Source organism: Taurulus bubalis (genome assembly GCF_910589615.1).
Source record: "Taurulus bubalis genome assembly, chromosome: 21".
In the NCBI taxonomy this organism is placed as follows: Eukaryota; Metazoa; Chordata; class Actinopteri; order Perciformes; family Cottidae; genus Taurulus; species Taurulus bubalis.
Genome location: NC_136609.1, coordinates 2,966,186 through 2,987,954, shown reverse-complemented (window position 1 = coordinate 2,987,954; position 21,769 = coordinate 2,966,186). Strand labels below are relative to the sequence as shown.

At 46.8% G+C, this 21,769-nt stretch overlaps 1 protein-coding gene across 1 annotated transcript in view; it reads right to left on the bottom strand.

Moving 5' to 3' along the window:
• The window catches only part of LOC306752860 (FERM, ARHGEF and pleckstrin domain-containing protein 1-like), a 41,860-nt gene extending 20,490 nt beyond the window's left edge, over positions 1 to 21,370 (bottom strand). The window contains exons 1-3 of the mRNA XM_079236681.1: positions 21,238 to 21,370; positions 16,367 to 16,594; positions 819 to 923 (exon numbers count right to left, since the gene is read on the bottom strand). Coding sequence (XP_079092807.1) covers positions 819 to 923; positions 16,367 to 16,540 — 279 coding nt within the window. The 5' untranslated portion in view covers positions 16,541 to 16,594; positions 21,238 to 21,370. The remainder of the gene's footprint in view (positions 1 to 818; positions 924 to 16,366; positions 16,595 to 21,237) is intronic.
• Between the last annotated feature and the right edge of the window lie 399 nt (positions 21,371 to 21,769).

Below are 21,769 nucleotides of genomic sequence, written 5' to 3'. Positions count from 1 at the left end.
GTAGAGAATGCTTTGATGTGGGTTACTTATTACGTCCATAAAAGTCGCACTCGCTGACACGCACAAGATAACAAAGGCTCATGATCTTGAGCTCCGTGTATTTACATGTCTGTATCTTCCTGTCCATGCGTGCCGACAACGTTGTCACTATTTCCTCGGCATTACATCATTTGTTCCATCGATCCCGTTTAAAAGCAGACGCTTCTCGAGCCCGAGGCGTTGAAATGCACAGTCAGACTCTGTGTGTGTGAGAGACCGTTGTCCTCCGGCTAACTTTTCCTTTATTAATAACTGTGTCACGCACTAATGCAGCAGCAGAGACAACAGCATCTGCAAACTATTACAACCAGCTGCTCCTTCACGAGAGAGGTGGAGCGGCCGAGTCCAGGTTAAAACCACAACGATGGAGATGAAAGGGAGCCACGCAAAACAGGAAGTGTCAGGAGTCTCCGAGCCTGCAGAACGTGGACCCATGTGATTAGAATTAAAGTTAACTCGAGAGCAACCTCGCCTCCAGCACTGAGGAAAATCCTCAGAATCATTTAAGATGCTAAATGTAGAATGAGCCACATGGTTTGAGCATGAGAAGGCTTCTGTTGAGAGTTCCCCTTGAGGTTGTAGACGAAGGCAGTCGTTATTTATTGTGTGAATTTTGTAAATAAAACAAGCTAAGAAATACTGCACTAAAAAGGAGTGAAAAATATGAATATTTATTGTACTTTCATGCAAAGAAACTATATTGTACATGTCAGTCTGCAAAAATAGCAAGTATCACGCCAGCATGCATGATCATTATTAGCGCTGCATGCGTGTCTCACCGTCATCTTGCGGTGGTCCTGGTACTCCAGTCCAAAATAGTCTCCCTCTGCCAGATTGACGTGGACACAAACCAGGTCAAACAGCACTTTGCCGGGGGAACGTTGCTGCAAGAGAGGAACAGAGGTGGGAAAAGGCGAATTAGATTAAAAATAAAGGAGGAAACTGGAGGATGGGAGAGGAAAGTGATGCAAACGTCAGACAGCATCTCATCAGGAGTCTTCTTCAAAGGTTATCTGTACCTAAGGCTGGCGAGGAAGGTGAGAAAAAACAGACTCGTGGACACCATTTCCTCTAACGAGCATCTCCTCGCCTAACGAGCCCCTGACCTTTGACCTGGATGAGAGGTCTAGGCTCCAGGTTTGTGTCTAATGAATAGCTGGAGGCTGAGGCTCAGCTGGGAGTGTTCAGAAACAACCACAACGCTGCAGGAAAAGCGCGTGTATGTATGTATGTATGTATGTATGTGTGTGTGTGTATGTGTGTGTGTGTGCTCCACCTGACGCCGCTAATGCGGAGAAAGCATCTATTTGCTGGCATGTGCACGCCGGTGTTTTGTCTGGACTCACTCAGCAGCAGGAGCTTTACAAGCAGCAGATAGACGCTCCTTCAAGGTTTGGGATTTTCCAAAATAGACACAGACATGGAACTAAACCCCAAATTAGCCCAGAATAATTCTCTCTCCGAGGCAGTTTGAGTTAAATGGCACCACCCTGAAGAGTTACAGCGTACTATTATACATGCAGGGAGTCTGACGAGGCTGTGGAGAGAGAATGTGTCACATATGATGGAAGATGTAATTACAGGAGATACACTTTTACTCTTTATCTAGATTGTCCCATCGCTCTTCTTTCCATTTCCTTAAACACAACTTTATATTCGAGGAAACTGTGAAGACAAATGTCAGGACAGATTAAGTGATTTCAAATGTTTTGAACATAAAAACTGGAAAGGAGGCAGAGAAGACAAGTGAGGGAGGAGAGGAATCAGAGCAGTGAAGGCCAAGGTGTTAGCCAAGTCTGTCCCCATCTGGCTACCGTGTGTGTGTGTGTGTGTGTGCGCATCTGTTTCTGTGTGGTCAGCCTGTCTGTAGGGACACACCCACCCACCCACACACACACTAAATGGGCCTCAATAAGCAACAAAGTCGATCGCAACATGTGAAGTTATTCAGCTGTGAGATACCAAGATACAAAATGACTGAAGTCCCGTGTGCGCGTGACGGCGGAAAGACTCGACAGACGCCACCGCGGTCACGAGCAAAGCTCAGGGATCCCTGGAGTTTGGACGGGCTCCAGATCGAGTGGTAATCTTGGTTTAAAGAAGGTTAAGAGGAAGTGGGAGAAGAGGTTGGAGGAGAATCACAGAGATTCTCTGCATTTATTGTACCGCAAAAGTCGGGTTATGAGCCGCTACTACCTTCCGTCAGTGTCCCCGTTAGCTCCACGCTGTAGCCAGCTGGGGCTCCTGCTAGCACTTCGTTACTTCCCCGCTAACTTCCGCTAACTCCCCGAAAACCACCGAAGGTAGCGGGACCAGGCTCGACACCCGACTTGGTCAGAGGGGACGCGGCCGGTAGCAGCAGCGCTAGCCGCTAGCTCCTAGCTTGCGCTGCTCTTAGCTTGCTACAGCGGGGACGCTGACCGGAGGTAGGAGCGGCTTGTAACCCGACTTTTACGGTAGTCAAACCCGATGTTTTTGTTCCTGCACAGAAGACGATCAGCGACAGAAAACCTGGGTGCCGCAGGTCACGTCAAACAATATCAACTGAATTAGCCTGAGGGAAGATTTTACAAGTATGTTTTTGGGGAGAAAGCAATTTCCTTTCCATTCAGCGACCCCTGTTCCTCCACAGGAAGGCCGTGTGTGCATGCATCGGGGAGGTAGACCCAGATCCCGCTAAAGTACCGCAAGAAGGTGGAATACCATTGAGGGGAACGGTGGCGAGATGTTGAGACATCAATACCGGTAAGAATAACACGGGCGTGACACGAAACAGAAAGCAGCATCGAGTCCGGAGCGAACCGTGATGCTAAACCTTGTTATTCAAGCTGGCGGCTAAATGTTACCTCAGGAGCTGTAATGAAAAGGTGAGAGCAGAAGTGCTGGAAAGTGAGGAAAAGCTGGTTCCCGGACGGTCCTGAACCCAATAGGCGTGCTCGGATTCCGCTCTTTTTCGGGCACCGAAGCAACTCTTTAAAAAAAAAAAAACATGGCAGCCGGGCCAAGTTCCCCCGATTCTGGTCCGCAGAGTGATGATAGACGAAGACTTCAAACTTCAAAGCAGTGTGTGGAGAGAGCGGAGACGAAAATGAGACTTTTAAAGCTCGATAATCTCAGAGTTGATGCATGGAGGTTTATAAAACCGAAACCACATTTAAGGGGAGAAGCAGGATGATGGGAAACTAAAACACTCATCCTGTTCGAGGGCCACGGGCCCGATGAGGTGACCGGCCAGAAGAGGACTCTGAATACCGGGTAGCCTTCGCCGTTCACGCACAGTTATAGTTTTCGCTTGAGTCTTAAATGGTCAAGATCACAAAAGGTCAAAGACTCTCCGGATGCGGAAAGGGATGCCGTTTATCTCTTCCATGGGAAAGTTGTGTTTGTAAGAGTCAGCACTCCTCTTCTTTCTGCCCTTTTATGACATTCCTAGAATCTCACAATAACAAATAAAAAAGCAGCCCTGGAAATGGAAAAAAGAGGAAAATCTGGAATTCTTTTGTGAATTCATCAGCATAAAACGCTTCGTCTTTAAGTGTTAAAACGTCACACGTAATTAACGTCTACGTGTTATAATCCAAACTTTCTAACTAAAATTCCTACTAAAAGGTAGTTTGGGTTTGTTTGTTCAGGCTGTAAACTGGGCCAATGCTGCTTACTAAACTAAAGTGGCCCTTTGAATGCAGCAGCCTGCTCTTAATGATCTTGGCTCCAGTTCCAGCAGAGGAAATGGCCAGCAGGCCGAGGTCAAACGTGATAAATATAGGTCTTGTTTATAATAAAACGGCAGAATAAAAGAACGGGCCAGGTGTTGCACTTACTGGTAAACAACCGAGGAGTTTGCATCTTCTACAAGTTCATAGTTTGAGAGTTTTATGATCTAAAAATAACCGTTTCAGCTGAGCAGAGCAGACCGAGGGCCTTTCAGTTCGGATCACAATCCCTTCATTCAGCACCTCATCAGTGAGCCAAACACACACTTGCACACAGGGACACGGTTTCATCACTGGTGCTCTGCAAACCCAGACATATTGAACACTTGCTCTGTAGCGCATTGCACACACACAGTGACACATTCATTGGCATGTGTGCTCGCGTGCAGACACACAATTAAAAGAGTCTAAAAAAAAAAAAAAGGTCTGTTGAAGTCAGATTTTCCTGCTGCAACTCTGGACTGTAAAAGCCGCCTTGCAAAAGGCCAGGGTCGTGTCCTTAAAGGCAGGGTCCGGTTTCACACAGCTGTCCCATTTGGAGCCTCACACCGACATGAAGCTTGTCTTTTAAAAAAGATAATTAGAAGGCGAGCGGGTCCTGCAGTGAGTTGTTTGTTCATACATCGGTGGATTCTGGCTTCGAGCCTGGCAGCCGTCATCCAAGCTGAAAAAATACTTCCAAGTTGAGCGAAATAGATCCAGACATGGGAAAGGAAGCCAGCGTGTCTGTTTGCGATGCATGTTTTCAGTGTGTGCTTATTTAAAAGCATGTTTGTGAAACAAAAACGCATCACATTTGTATTAAAATCGGGCATCAAAATGTTATTTTTTCAGCGAGGCTCTATGCAGCTGCAGCGACTGCTTCCTCTTTCTGTTTACGTTTCATAAAGTGACTCAGGCCCTTTCCTAGGCTCAAATTACAGTGGTGCCCCTGAAGCAAAATGCATGTTAGGGGCGCTGTGTGTCACAACCGAGTGTAAAAATACCCACTACAGTCAGCCGGCACAGGGATTGCGGTAGAACCCACGCAGACAGCGTTTCTGGTTTGTGTTACAGACGGTTGGGGGTGAAAAAAAAAGGCAAAATCTATGTTGAATGTGTCGGTTTAATCTTTCTGACGGTCTCACTCGCTTCCTGGTCCGGTGTCCAGACTGCACTCAACCCCTTAAAATCAGGGACACTTGCCAGTGAGATGTCCACGTGCCCGCCGTCCTGTAACCACAAGGTAGTCGGTTCGCATGTCAAGTGTCCTTGAGCAAGAACCCCCAGTTGCCCACTGCTCCTTAGGATGGGTTAAATGCAGAGACCACATTTAATGTACGCATGTAAATATGTAATATGACGAACAGATTAATGAAAAGACTCAGACCGTCTCTCTGCCAAAGACACCCTTGCTAAATCAACACCCGGCTGCAAAAACACCCAGAAGATTCAGCAAACAAACTCCCTCTCACTTCCTAATCCAAGACCTTGGCGTCTGCGATGCTGTATTTCAAAGTAATTGCTCTCCCTATCCGGCCATCCAGTCGCCTTCAGCCCCTCGAGGCCTATAGCGAAGACAACCTTCATAGAGTCTTTATTCTGTCCCATTGTGACCGTTTCTCTGTGGCCTTTGTGTAACGGATGAATAGCTAATGAAAACGCATCAATTATACTAAGAGGCCTCTATCTTTGTCCGAAGCAGAGGTTAGTAAAACAGTCACACCAGTAGTCTGCGTGTCCTCGACTTAAAGTACAATCTGGATCTCCCATTCGCTCAAAGCACATCAGTTTTCGATTTCAGAGCGGACATATTGTACCTATTCATTGTTGTGTTTATCTTCCAGTATTTTCCTTCACCCTCCCTTTCTTCAGATCCCGTCTTGCCCTGCATACGCCGGCCAAGACAAATATTCTCACCATCTGCCGCGGTGTGCCGAGGGTTTACAGAGAGCCCCGTGGCGTCACTGGTGCAAATGACCTATGAAATCACCCCCCGCCCCAAAAAATTAGCACACATGGCATTGGAAAAGATATTTCTTATGGTGTCAAGGCTTATCGAACTTTCTGGAAATGAAAATCGAGAAATCTTTCTGCCCCTGCAAATTCGGGATTTTCGCAAATAAAAGAATATGACTCGAGGCAAACTGGCATGAAGTGAGGGGAGGTTTGAAAAGGTACCTCTCTGTCATCCTGCACTCAGGCTAATGTCAACATGGATGGAAACCAGATGGCTGAGACTGATGATAAGAACTCTCCACGGGGGGAAGAAAAACACCTCAAAGCTGCTCAGTGTCTCGCTTCAGTCCCTTGCTATAAATTCCAGCAGGGATCGTCATCAGGAAGACGAGCGAAGAATACGATTATTACTTGCAATGGCCCAAGCCAGCTTTCATAACTTGAAGGTTATGTGGCGATGGGACGAGCAGAGAGAAGTGAGGGATGTGGGAAGAGATGGTTCCGCCCTGCTGAGCCAGGGAATCACCTGAACCTTAACTCAACCGCTGTCTGGTGCGTACAAAGCAGTAATTTGAGCCGTAAATCTCTACAGTTCTTCTTTATTCTCATGGTCGACATCATCATGAAACTCTGAGGGTGTAAGCCGTGTCCTGCTGCTAAACTGCAGGTCAACATGCCCAAACAAATCAACTGAGAAGACACAGCATGAGTGACAGTACGACCTACAGATACTTAGAGGAAGTTTGAATCCTTTTTCACGAGAGTCTTCTTGTGTTTCTTTCCACTGTATCCGTTATCTGCACGCTACCCGTTTGTCCTTTCCAAAGACCGTTTCCTTGAGGAGTGGTTCCCCCAAGGCTGAAAATAATGAGTCTCTGCCATGTTTAATAGCCTGTACACATGAGCAATCTTCTAAAAAAAGGACTGCGCAAAGTAGTCCATAAAATCTGGTTTAGTAGTGTCGTGTTAAAGTCATTGTCAGAGTGCGAGTTCTACAGCTTTATTTGATGCCGAGAAGACGAATCACAAAGATCCCCCGCTGCTGATCACCATCCCCACTGGGTTTGCGTTTTCCTTAAAGCCCGTTGGCGTTGGGGGGGAAATGTGAGCTATTTAGCAAAGGGACAGGTTTTTGTATTGCTTGCGAAACACTTGTGGTGCCTGTGCTGCAGTCGACACCACCCTCGGTATGAGGATAGAGAACAGTTCAACTTCCCCTCAAGAAAAGAGTACAAACATACCAGTGAACAGCAGGACAGCTGGGAGAGCTTCCTCCCTCCTCGACCGTCCACCAATCACATCCCCTCGCTCAGATTAGGTTAAACGGCTTAACCCACTGGCAAGACGTCAGAGCCGGCTCCTCCACACTACCAGAAGGGAGAGGCCTCTGGGTTCACACACACACACACACACCTACCTAACTGGACTGTTGAATAAACAGCATGTTGGCAAAATACCGGCTCGCATTGTCAGCAGTGACAGCAAGGCACTGTGGGAAATCAAACTGGCAGCACCCGTGATGGGGGAAGATGGAAATGCCTACAGGCTACGATGAAGACAACAGTGTGTAAATGTGTGTGTGTGTGTGTGTGTGTGTGTGTGTGTGTGTGTGTGTGTGTGTGTGTGTGTGTGTGTTCACAGCCCACTTGAGGCAGACAATTAAATCCAGCAGCAGATGGCAACACATGCACGATCTTGTACCATTAAAAAAAAAAGCAATTGGCGTCTCGTGTAGGATGGTGGTGGCTGCGTCTGTAGTCCGCCTCGCGCTATAATGAGGTCTGCAAATCTGGCAACGGGGCTGCTTTGTTTCCTAAACAGCCTCCGGAGCTCCGTCGAGACACCGGCTGAGAAAATGGAAGCTCTTATTTGCCATTAGGCGCACACTTGTAGCTGAACACTTTGGGGCTCGCGTGCCAAAGATCTGTCGTTATTAGTTATGGAAGCCGGCCCTGCGGTGGAGCATGCACGTCCCACATATCTGGCATTCTGAGATTATCTTCACGATGATAACACTTGATGCTCCAAAGCAGAGGTTTTCCCAACAGAGGGAAGTGAGGCAAAGGTGAGAGAAGGTGGGATTCAGGCTTCCTAATTATTGCAATAACTTCTGGCATCTGAACGCAGACACTCAATGTACATATCTGTAGATTCAGTGTCTCCTTTCTGGTGGATATTATCATCTCTGATGTCCTGATGTCAGAGAAAAGAAATACTCTACTTATAACTGCAGAACCTGCCTGAGAATCATCACGTTTTTAAGTTTTCTTCAGTGTCACAGTAATCCAGTGGTAGTTCAATGGGTACACTGCAGATAAGGGCTGCTAATAGCTAATTCGGTATACATTTAATGGTTCAATTCGCCAAAATATAGGCTCAAGTTATACCCCACAGTATAACTGAATCCATAAAAGCATTATATTTCCTGTTAATGTCCCCAAAGCATCATGGGATTTGTAGTTTGAAAACCTAGAGCATGATCGTCCCCCAAATAGAAGTGAAAATAGGAATGACATAATCCACCCGCATCACACACGTTGTGGCTGTAGGTTCCTCACCCCGTTTAACCTCACAGCGGAGAGCCGGCCATTAAAAGCCAGCCACAGATGCTAAAGCTTGGCATGTGTTATTGTTTGTGCACGCGTTGCAGAAACGGATTATTTACAAGCCAAAAAAAGGGTGTGGAAACACAATTGAATAATCAACTAGGCCTGCGGTAAACACATATGTGTGTGTGTGGTGAAGGAGATGCCCGGATGATTTACAAGGAAGGAATCACGTTTTTAATTACCCCACAGGCCAATATCTTCAGCGCAATTCAAAGTGGCATCAAAGCATGTCAATCAAATACACACATATTACCATAAACACCAATTTTACAATCTCTGCAGCGTCTCCACTTCGAATGAAATGTTCCCAAATAGCACTGATGCGTTAAAAAACTCACTCAATCAACTTGAGAGGAAGAAAAAAAAACACAGCAGAGTGGTGACAGTGATTCATCTCAGGACACAACACTGGAAATTCCTAATTAGGGCTGTAAAGGAATAGTCCGCTCTAAAGTCTGCAGTGAATTATGATGGAATGATGAGACTGAAGCAAGATGGCCTGACAGTGGGAGAGGCATGGAGTCGGAGAGAAAGAGGGGAATTAAATACAACAAAAAGGTGGCGAGAGGTGAAAAACTAAGCTTCCTTTCCTCCCAGACATCTCCTCGCAGGCTGCATTCCTCTGCTCGTTTCTCAGAGAACCGAACGGCTGGAGACTCGGGGACCCAGCAGGGGAGACGCCATTGAATTCCACCGAGGCTTCTGGAAAACATCCAGAACGGAGACGAGGAGGGAGCTTAAGAAACACTTCACCTATTGAAAGAGAACCCAGTGCAGCATGCTCCCAACACACACACACACACACACACACACACACACACACACACACACACAGGTCCAGATTTGTGACAGAGATGGAGGGAGGCCGTTAAGGAGCCATGGTTAACACTTATCAAGGGGGAGAAATCTCATTTAGGATACTGAAGCGGACACTTGGGGTTTAAGCTGCTTTCTAAACTCTTAGCATGCCCACTTGTGCATTTCTTTCCTCATCCAATAAGGACTGGTTCCCATCGCTAAATTCCAGTTTCAGTTCTAGTCCTCTCCGTACACGATGCCGACATCCAAACTGCACTGCAAGCTAAAAGCAAACCATAAATATGAAACACTAAAAACCTCGACCTCAATTGAACTGACCATTGACTTTATCGCCCATGCCCAGGGAAAACCTTCACAAACTACTATGCAGTATGTCATCGGGTGCAAACATACAGCCGGGAAGAGGAGCCTAAAAAAGCTGCACATATAGACCGGTCCACTGCACATCTTTTCCAGCTCCCCCTCACTGCATCGCTCCATTAAATTAGTTTGTAGTTGTTTTGTTTAATGTGATGCACTGGGAGTTATCTGATGAGGAAAAACAGGAGCGCCAACATGTAAGTGCAGCTACTATTTTCTAACTTTTTTTTTGTAAATAACAGGAGCTGTAAATGACTGCTGGCTACCATCCAGGCTGCCTGATCGTGAGGATAAATAATACCAGCATTTGGCTAGCGGCGGATGTTAAATTACCCATCGTGCTTTAAAAACAGCGACGTTGAGGTGTTGCCATGCCAAACAGGAATAACGGTTTCGAAGACAAGGAGGCTGACATGTTATCTTAGCATGTCACGACTCAAAATCAAAAGGAAATAATGAATATCCCACCTGTAGGAGCGGAACAACAAGACAAACCAGCGGTGCAAATTCATCTCGACTGCCACAAAAACTACCAATTTACTGCTGTGTGTTTTTTTTGGGGGGGGGGTGTCTTTATAGCGTAGCACAGTGAAACAGAGGCGATTACCCTAAATGGGGCCCAGCTCTTCCACTGTTGGCTTGGCTAGCCTCCTCACTGGGGACCTCATTCACTGCAATTACAAAGGAAATAAATAAATAAGGATCCCCATCTGCGGCCAAGCAGAGCGCACAGTGTTTGCTCGCTCGCTCGCTGGCTGCCGGATGTGTGCCTCCCTGTATGCGTCTTCCTCTCCTTCTCCCAATGCTGCAATCCCCCTCTTTCTGCAACACAGTGAGCGGAACAGCACGTCTCTCATTCGGCCCTCAGCGGGGGCCCCCTTCATTTATTTCCTGCTCCCTTTCGGGAACAATCCCCCAGTAATTGTTTCTCCATCAGCGACGGTCTTCCACTCACTAAGTAATAATGTCTCTTTCTCGGAGGCGGCTCCGTCTGTGGCCCCGTCTTTGAACTCGCCGAGTCTAAATGCTTCCACGTGGCTCCCCGTGTGCACTCCCACCTTAACAAGGAAAAACAGTAGCACCTTCCTGTGCATGTCTTATGTGCTAATCCATCCCACAGAAGGCCAGTAGAGCGGCGAGATGACTCTCCTCTTTTCAGGATGCGACACCTCATCGGGTAAACTTTCCATTTGCGGTGCAGAGAGGTCAAACTTTGGGGTCAGCGACAGACGGAAAAATACGGATTGGAAGTAGCAGAGAGAGAAGTCGGGCCACAGTCAGAAGCTTTGGACCACAGGAATGAGACGGCGAGGGCCAACCATTACATAACACAGCACCGAGCCTCTGCATGCAAGCATCCAAATGTTTCTCAAAAACGTGGGGTCGGAATGTCACAGAGGGGACTAGAAATTGCATTTTTAAATTTAAATATATATATTGATTGCACCACCTCCATCAGCAGGTACTGCTACATATACCCTCCAGGAAGAAACACGCGTGTGTATACTGCAGGAATGACGGAACATAACACATAATAAAGTATATATCTATCTATAAGATGGCTAGCCTTTGAAAAGAAGAGTCCCAAACAGGAAACTGGAGTTGTCATTTCAAAATAAAAGCAGATAGTAACAGGAGCTTAATAGGGCTTTTGGAGGTGGCTGGAATTTTTTTAATAAAAGGCCAACAGGACTGCTGTGCCGAGAGTTGATAGACCATGACTGACCAATTGTGGTTCAGGGATGTTTGTGCGACCTCAAAATGGTACCGTGGGCCAGAAAAGACCAAGAATGCACGATGTACAAATAGTCAGTGGTGTGATTCATTGCCGGAGGAGGAGGATGAATCACACATTGAATGAATAAAAGCCCAATGGATTATTCAGCCATGTTCATTCCCCGTCCCCATCAATGGGGCATTCATGAAGGAGAGGATATTACATCAGCACATCTCATTAAATATTTATTTTAATTGGACTGGAATTAACTCGTCTTAAAGTCAGCAGGCCGTAGCATGCACACACTGTATACATGTTCACACACACTGGCCTATAAACTCACATCCCTGTAACGCGGTTTTATGTGGCCCTTGTGAGCCCATATAAACAGCATCAACATTAGGTTTAGTATGCTACGTATTGGATTGAGCGGAGGCTTCAACACACACGGAGCCGGTCTCTGCGGACGGTGATGGACGAGGGCTGCCGCCAAAGCTACCGATAGTTCTGTAAGCGCTCCAAGAGAGCTGGATATTCTGCTGGATCAGAAGCAACGGTTTGGAGATGGGATGGATGGAAGGAGAGTAAGAGAGAAGGGAAGAAATAGAAGTATAGTGGGACGGTGGGTCGTAAAGCGGCAGAGATCACAAAGCCGGTGTTTGAGCCTCACCCCTGAAATAACTACATGTTACTCTCCCTAAACATCACCGTGGCTCTACCCACACACCCAAACCACTTCGACTTAACTACCGGGACTCCTGCCAGCTTCACTAGTCAGAGAGAAACACAATCATCAGAGTTTGGCTCAAAGTTTCTCTCATCACTTAAGTCTGTCTCTCTTTTCTCTCTCCGGTGGATATATCAGGGGGAAACGCAAATCTATTAAAAAAAAAAAATGGCGAAGATAACTGGCTCTCAGCAGAGTTAACACGCTTCAGGGCAAAATACTGCGGTAGAGGAGGACACAGTCAATGTGCTGATTCTAGCCCACTCTTGTTATTAAACCAGTTTGTTGCTCAAACCGAAGCTTAAAAATAACAAATGGGAGGCAGCATTTAAAACTAATTTCCTCTGCTTGTTAGGGCCTCGGCTGTGGAAGCACAACAATGAGACAGTGTGACGAGGGATGAGACAGTTAACCCACAAAAGGCTCAGAAAGCTCTTCGACAACATGATGGATGGACTCTCCAACATTAAAAACAGATGAAATAACAAGAAACATCCTGCTGTATCTCTTTAACTCTGAAGCTGCTTCTGTCTTTTTAAACACTTCTTTAAAAAAGGTGCGACTGACTCGCCGTCTTCTCTTCTCATCCCTTTCATATCCTTCCACATGTCTCAATTCCCGATGTAGGCGACAGCACAAAGGCCCATCCATTTAAAATGTCAACCGCTCCCCATCGGCGCTACGGAGCGTGTGTGTGTGTGTGTGTGTGTGTGTTTGTGCATAATGTGGCCGGGGACTTGTAGCTCATTTATCCGAGGCCTCGGGGGACCGCTAGTCCATCACATGCCGCCGTCTATGAAGCGATTCCATCAAACTAATCCTCACAACCCTCCCCCCTGCAGTCCTGCATCTTTCCCCATCTCGCTTTTTTTAGTCGCACACATTGCATGCACGGTCAAGAGACACGCAGATCAAAAAAGCAGCAATCCAATAATGCAACAAAACCAACACAGGCACACCTCCCAAACACAGGCACACACCCGTACAGCCTCTGCTGCTCTCAGACGGCCGGGTTTAAAGCTTCTGTGAGAAAGTCAAGTCTCCATGTGTGGATATGGTGGATGGTCTTGCAGGGATTAAGGTCAATAAGCATGCTGGACATGGAGAATATGGACCGATCACACACACTACTGATTGATAGATAACCCCAAACTCCCTCCATGTTGAGACTTAGTCAACCACAGCTGCCATCATGGAGGACCATAAGGGAACAAGGACACTGGTTCCAGTGTTCCCAGTCATTGTAAACTCACTGTCACATTGTGTTGCCGTCTCTCTGTGAGGATGTGAAGTGTATTTTGTTCTGGTTTTGGTTCAGATCCATTTTAAGGATATTTATCTCATTGTAAACAGTCTCTCAATACTTTCCAGCTTCTCAATGTGATACTAAACCCAGAGCCCATTCATTCCTAAAGAAGTACATCTTCAAATTGCTATTTTCTAAAGCCGCTGGGCAGAATTTGTTGCACGAGAAGGAGTTTGTTGGGGACTACTTTCTCCCGCGGATAAATACATGTCGTTCTCGTGAGTATTTACAGCAGCAGGACGATGCATGTGTGTATTAACTGAAAATACGCTTCAGGAGCTCTATGGCACAGATGAATAACTTATATTAGGGATACAAAGACAGTGTGCAAAAGGACAACATTATTTATATAAGAGTATAAGAGATAAGAGTTATCCTTAAGGTACTTTCACTAAAAGGGCGATATCTAAAATCATCGTATTCCCTTTGAGAAATAGGTGCGACTTACAGTAAAGTGCAATCACTTGTTCCTTTCTTATCGTTTATTTATTTATCTTCTGCACCACAACAACCAAAATGGTTTCCTTTGTAAAATTCCCCTCAGTCACTGGATGCTGTGAGCTCGTGATAAGCAGGAGGAAGCTGTACTAGCGAGGGTAAATCATGCAGCCTTTCCCTCTGACATACAAGTAAACACTGCAGTGTATCAATAGTGTACATCTGTGGCCAATGCAGTCACATTCAAACTAGTAGGAGAATGCACAAAAAGGCTGTGCATGGTTTCACTGATACTGAAATACTGGTACATCAAAACAGGTGAAACCAACTGAAAGCAAATGAGTAACATACATCGTCCATTATTCACCCAGTATGTGCACACACACACACACACACACACACACTTCAATTATTCACCAGGTGAGAGTGAGCGAAGATGTTCTGCACTCATACACTCATCTACCACACTGCCTGCCACCACACATTAATAATAGAGTCTCCAGTGTGTGTGTGTGTGTGTGCCACTAATGCAATGTGTGCCAATGGCTTGTCGTCATGTTTAATTAATGTCATGTCTACTTAAACAATGTACATTTTCTCACCGCTCGCTCAAGTGAAAATGCCGATAACTCGTAAAAAAAGGTGAACCATCACTAATCAAACACTTCACTATGCGATACGCAGAAGCTGAACAGCCTGGTGTTTCACTGCATGAGGGGGAAGGATTTGATTGAAATGGTATTCTGAGCTCTGCAGGATCTCCTTTTGATCCAATGGATGAAGAGAAGCGAGTCCGTCCACATTCCCGACAGAGCCAGAGGATATACAGCAGAATTTAAAAACAGCAGAAATATCAGAAGGACAGGAGAAGTTTTGAGGATGACTGTCTGAGCCCTCAATGTCAAACCACCTGGATCCAAGACACGTTATTGAAGCCGCATGTTGCACCAGAAGGTTCCGATAAGAGTTGAATTGTTGCGCAATCCGCAAAACAACAATACAACAGCACCTCGGCGTGCCATCGCCGTTCCTCAAAGTGTAAAGAAATGTGCCCGTTGATGATGGAGGGCCCGATGTTTAGCACGTCTACGATGCATTGCTCCTATATGCGGCCCCCTGGCTGAGGCTCGGAGATAACGGCTCGGCTAACGAGAGCCAGCCTTCCCCGTTTACCTCCCCATCGAGTGCCAACGTCAGCCGGGGCTTATCTCTCGATTCACACGTTAGACTACACCTGCTGCACAAATACACCGGCAGGCAGTGTGCCAGGAAGGAGAGCCGAGCGCAGAAAGACAAAGGCTCCCATATTGCACAGAGTCTGCGATAAGAACCGAAAAACATTGCAAGTCATTCATTTGGTTGATTCACTTTCAATGCTTTTCTCCTAAAACTCCAGCTTTCCTTCCTCTTAACCCCTCGTATCCTTACATCCTTACGCCCCCACACCCCCTTCATTATTATTCCTAGCCCAGTCTGCCGGCTCCCTTTTTCGTTCGTGTAGCAGCAGCCAAACAACCTCAGAGTGCAGTATTAGTATTTCGTGGTCATGCCGCCAGTCAGCTGATGCATTCTGAGGACGTTCCACAGAGATATGACATTTCATTTGTGTGTGTGCTCTTACGCCAACATGAGAAGACATCAATTTAGGATTTTGAAAAATGCAATATAATAAAAAAAAAAAATAAAAAAACACACACACACACACACACACACACACACACACACACACACACACAAAGATGCCATCGCTCACAGACACCAGATCCCAGCGCTCCGACCGTCCACAGGCGCATCCTGAGGCTCTGACACACTAACAACCACATGCATTCTTGGCATTTCCACAAGAGCCAATTACGGCGCCCACCGAATTTGCAGCTCTGGATGTTCTACAAGCCAGCTGAGACAGACTCACTCTTTCTTAATTACCGTCACACACAAAAACTCCCTGAATTCTAAGCTGATAATGCGGCGGCTTGTTTTTTTTGTTCTAATCGCAGAGGAGGGCACAGGAACCCAACTCTCCGTCAGCCTGCGGCCGACATGAATTCAGAAACTCAAAGCCTACTCCCACCCGGGGGGGATGACATACCGAAAGCACCGCAGCAACGATGCCATTAAAGCCGCTGCCTGTGCAGCCTCTCAGAGGACCCCTTTCTCTAAACAGCATTAGGAAGCCGAGGCGCTGCCAGAGACAAACGCATGCTTCAGACTCACTTAAATGCAGGCGCGCGCACACACTCGAGCTCGCACGAAGATTCGATACACATGAAAACACTTCGCCAGATCAGGGAGAATACTGGCTGCTATTATCTACAAAGGATGCACGTTTGTGCACGTTTGTAATGCGAGTAAAGGAGGGAATGGAGGAACATAATGGTGGGAAGCAACAGACAGCAACAGATAGGAGTGGCTATCGTCAACATGCCATGAAAGCAGACATTTTTAGCATCAGCAGCCTCGGTGGGCATCGAATCAGCGCTCTGAAAAGCAGAGGATGGGATCCAGTGAGAGAAAAAGACAGGAATAGAGCAAAGGCTGCAGCCGGTCACGGTGTGTAGGTGTGGTGAGCCGAGACAGGAAGCTGGTTTCTACTTCCTACTTCCTGTGCACCTCCAGGACGATACGGCGAAAGGTAAATGGAGCATATTAGAGTTTTCTTACACATTTTGGTGAAGATTTGCTCCATCACATGTAACTCACCGATATCTGGAAGACTTCCTGCGTGTCATCGAGCATCTGGACCCGGATGGAGACGAGTCGCCCTGGAGCCTGGGCCGGAGGACGCAGGCCCGGCTCCAGAGTGGACACCCCGAAACTTTCCGGGGCGCTCAGCCTCTGCCCGGCTGTGGACGGCTTGTCGGCTGGTTCCACCATGGCGGCGGGCGCGACGGCGAGGGGCTCTCGAGCTGCAGGCGCCTCTGTTCACGTCTGGAGGAGAGAGGAAAGAGGAGCGTTACTCAAAATTCGGGGGTGCAGATTGTGTCTTTTTACGTGCTTCGAGCCAATAATCTGCTGACTGTGATTTGGGGGGCATTTTGGGCTCCTAAAATACATAGCAGGCAGTTTTCAGCCAATCCCAGCTTCCACATAGGCCCTGATCCTAAATAGCATCACATCCTGTGTGCTGGTAAAGCATGTTTCTTGTAACATATTTGTGTGTTTTTATGGGAATTGTCAAATGCCTTTTTTTTTTTTTTTTTTTTTTTTTTTGTATTTGACAGAAAATTGTGGGGGAAAAAAGTGTGGAAAAAAAGTACAACATTTACCTCGTGTTTATAAAAGGGAGTGAGATGTTCTCATGTAGAAAACTTGGGGAGGGAAACGTTGTGCTTAATTAGTTGAAGAAATGTGCCAAAAAAAAAAATCATGCCACGTTTATTCAGCCTGGATTAAATTGGCCTTGCACAATGTAAAACCACCAGACCTTTAGTCAGTGGGGATTTCTTTTTTGGTCAGGATGATGACACGAGTGTTTAGACCCAGCTGAACTCAAGAGACGCAGACAGACGTGTCTCACACCTTGCTGGGCTTCCCTACAAACCAAACACAGGGCTCTCTGTGAGACACGTTCAGACATGAGGCAAAGCTTCACAAGTAGGGCAGATGAGATACGGTCTGAGAACGCACAAAGATGCTCAAACACACCCCCACCCACACACACACTCTTCTTTCACACACACAAACTTCGCAGCGCCCCCACCTCCATCCCACACTTGATCAACCTCAACCTCAGACAATAAATATGCTCTCAGACGGTTGGTGACATCACGGCTGAGGAATGTTCGAGGAGACAGTCGGGGGCGATGCTGCAGCGATGAGGGCCGAACAGCCCGGACTTACAAACAGTCGTTTCTACGCGAGTGCAAACTGAAGCTCTCGGATCCCTTTTAATTTGCTTTGTCTGAGGGGAAATTGTCCTCAGTTTGGACAAACACAATAAATCAGTAAATCAATACGTCATTAGGGACCTATTGGGCATCCCGGTGATTAACAGGTTAGCGCTTTCTTTGAATGCCAATGCATTTAAAGGGTCCATGTACAGTGTCAGCGGGTTGGTGGGGCTGTCAGATTTGGGCCTGAGAAACACAGCTTGCTTTTGCCCAAATCTGGAGGATAAAGTTGGGCTATAATTTGCAGTGTTTTGTAGACGGTCCTAATAAAAAAGAAGAAGATCCACAGCGTGACGGTCACGTTTTCTCCGCGAGGCGGGAACACAATGAAGCCTCTACTTTGGGGATTAGTTAATTAATCGAATAAAGAGAATAATCTGCAACAGTTACGATAATCTTTTGGGGATTTTAGACTGGTGGTCAGACAAAAAAAGCAACTCCAAGATGTAATTGTGTGCATTAGGTAACAGTCACTGGAGGTTTGTACATTTATAGGCCATTATCTTATCAGTTAATTAAGAAAATAAGCAGCACATTAATTGCTATTTGGGAGTTGCAGCCCTACAGCAGAGCCTCCAGTTCTCTGAAGGCCAGATAGTCGTAGTCCAAAAGCAAGAGGCCCCGGATATGGCCCACGGCCAGCGAATGCCTCCGAGCTCCAGGGGAGCTGCTCCGTAGCCGACCTCTGACCTCAGAGAAAGTGGACTTCTTCCTCCACCTGAATCCCTTACCACACAGATACACTGCATGCAAAATGAACCACAAAGCTTGTGCGGTGATCTGTGAGAGACGTCCCTCTTCCTCGCTCTTTCACGCCTCGTCTCGCCTTTTATGACCAACGTGAGAACAGAATTCCTCCAGGATTCAAACGCCCGTCGTTGACTAATCCCTCCACCTGTGAAACACAAACGAGCGCCTCTCTTCACCTCGCTGACTAAAGCTGAAACTGGAAACTGGCCAAGGAAGTGACCTGACAATAAAAAAAAATAAAAAAAAGGGACCCGATGTTCAAGTTACTCATTACACCTGTGGGAAAAACAACCCTTTGTTCTGGTGTGCTACTTGGCCGCTGCCGCTCTGCTCGGCTCGTTGTTCAGTATCTGAGTTTAGCCTCAAAGAAACGCTTCAAAGCTCGACCTCATCCTTCTCTCGCACAAGCAGGTGCCAATTACCCCGACAAACACCAGCTAGCACGTAACCAGTCGGTTTGTCTTCAGTCTCTCTGCACGAACTCATCAACGAGGAGCCCAGAAACCACCAACACTAAACAGCAACTAAAGCAAGAGAGAACAGTACAGAAAGCTCACCTCGGGGCTTGGAATGGCCCCAAAACACAACAAACAGGAGATCTCCCTCACGTTCTGGATCCTTTTCACAGCTCGAGGGTTTGAGTCGCGGAAGCAGAAGTTTCATCGTCTCCCGGGGTCGGGGCTGGGGATTATACGCGAGCTTTAGTTGGGAGGAATACAGAGCGCTGGGCACACAGGCACAAAGGAAGCCACTGTGGGAGCTTCCAGCAGCGGGGCTTTAAAAACGCAGAGGGACCGAGGCCTCTCGAGCAGCCTTTGAACTGGTGTTAGCTGAAAGTTTCCCAAGAGTTTGAGAGAGGGAAGCCAGGCTCTGGGAATCGGATGCGAGCGAGTGCGTGTGTGTGTGTGTGTGTGCGCGCGCGTGTGTGTGTGTGTAAAAACACAGAAGGCTTTATCTCTCACAGGCATTAACACGCAAATCTGATTTTAACTCTTGTCGACAATTTGTTTTTTCATCAAATGAAGACGCTATAATGAACCATTATGTAAACTGGGTCAGAATATGGAGGTTTGCATTATAGGAAAACACTTGCCAGCTATGAAACAGGTCCGACAATCAACACTTTGATGAAGTGGATATTCAAAGCAACGTGCATGAGATGCAACATGCAGTATTGATCGTGTGAAGAAGAACATGACAACAAAGAGGGATGTGGTGGAGATATTATTCTATCTATATGTTGTGTGTGGCTGCTGCTAACGAACACATTTATAGAAGTAGATGATTATTGTTGGCCATAAATCCCGACAGCCCAAAAGATTTCTGTTAAAGTCCCATTTGGGCCGACCAAACATAAAGATATTCTGATTTTCGACAGTAAACAAACAAAAAAACAGCAAAAAAAAACCACATATGAGAAGTTGGAAGCAGTGAAATTGCAGCTCTAATAAACAGCTTTGGAATCCAAACAACTGCAGTAACATGTGGATCATTTGGACAGATGGAATTTGGATTTATATTAGAAAATTAGAAGATAAACTATGTGACAAATCTTCACAACACACAGTCAAATAACTATCTAACTAGACCATCTGGTATCACTTGAACGCACTCCTGCATTCTCTGAACGACGCGGTCGACCTTGCATTTAGTATTTTTACCACATACTGAAACTGTTTGAGTGCCCAAGGTCAAGAATTCGTCTCAATGTGGAAAAGGAAAAAGCAGCTGTGAGTGTGGAGCTCCACACACACAACACCATCACCTGCGTGTACTTGTCACCACCTTCACAACAGGGAGGATCCCATTCAATAAACATCTGCTGACTGAGTCCGATTAAACAGGAGAAATGACACCCTGAAGCACCGACTCCAACCTGACAAGCGCCCCAGGTGAGGTGGAGATCAAGGCAAATAACACGCTCCTCCACGGGTCAATAGGCCGCGCGCTCGATGCCACGTTATGCCAAGGTGACACCCTGCTCTCTGGGGAGCTTCCATTGTGAGAAAGGGATCGTAACACCAAGTCTCCCGGCGTTACAAGGGTGCCATATCGATTGTAAAAGTAGTGATTAGGCCCAGCAGCCAGGAGGACAAAGCTGGTCCTGGTTGCTGCGACCCGCTGACCCCCGAGCGCTGACCTGCCTCCGAATGGGGGAAGGAACAGTCATACACGTACACTCTCCAGAAGGAGAAGGAGCTTTGTCAAGTGGAATGAAACAAACACACCCCTATAGATGTATAAATAAATAAATATAAAAAGGCATCACAGCACGAGATCCAGGATGTAGGTTAGCAGAGTAATCCTTTAGGCCAGGAGTAAAGAAGTCAGTAGGCTAAAGCAACCTGGTCACACTGGAGACAGGGTTAGTGTGTGTGTGTGTGTGTGTGTGTGTGTGTGTGTGTGTGTGTGTGTGTGTGTGTGTTCGATATTAATGTGCATGTGATGACAAGCCTATTGTGAGCTTTGGTGAATGGAAAGGACAGCAGGGAATAACTGAGGAGGAAACAAACAAAATCCATAATATAAAAAAAAAAACATCACCAAAGTAAAATGCCAGTTGAAACAAATTAAATGATACTAAATTACACAATATTAACTATGAGAACAATGTTGCGTGTGGATGATTGACGCACGGATTGGAGATCCGTGTCTATAATTAAGCTTACAGTAAAAGAAGAAGCTGCTGGACCTTAAAGCTCAGCCGATTAGGGAAAAGAGCAGGCTGCACTCGAGGCGAGCTTATGCTGAACATATCAGCTCGTCAAACACCACGCACGGTTGCATAAAGAAGCCAAACAGGAAGAAAAGTGTTGGGTTTTTTTGCAACAAATGTGGCTAAATCTAAAACACAAGTGCGCTCCATACCAGGAACACCAGCGCGGCGACGTGTAACCTCGCTTCATAATCCGGATAGCATGATTTCCTTACCCCCTCTTTCTCCAGGAGCCACAGATTGTCCGTCAGTAGGAGCTTTTATGTCCAAAAGCAGACGCTTAAATTCCACGCAGCGCCGGAAGTTTTCGCTCAATAAATCCCGTGTTCGCAGCCGAGCCGCTCCCTCTCAGGTGGGACGTGGTTTCGCTGTGGAAGCCATTGCAACAACTGTGGGGGAAACCGGCGCATTGAGCTTTCTACGGGAACAATAAAGAGCTACACGCCGCCTCCAGCACCAGCGCCCCGGCGCCACAGTGTAGGCAGGAAGGGAGAAAGTGCAACCAGGGCGGCTGAACAGCGCCACCACATGGGGGTGTAGGGGGGTGAATGGCAGCGTGGAGGCGAAGGTTTGGGGTCTGTGCTGCGTTTATAATACTCAATTATCCGCCTTTTAGGTGTATCATGCATAATTAGCCTCTATAGTTGCCATTCCCAACAACTTAAGCTGAGGCCTTGTCGTTGTGACCCGGGTTCGAATCCGAGTCGCAGTCCTTTGCTGCATGTCCTCCCTTCCCCCTTTCCTCTC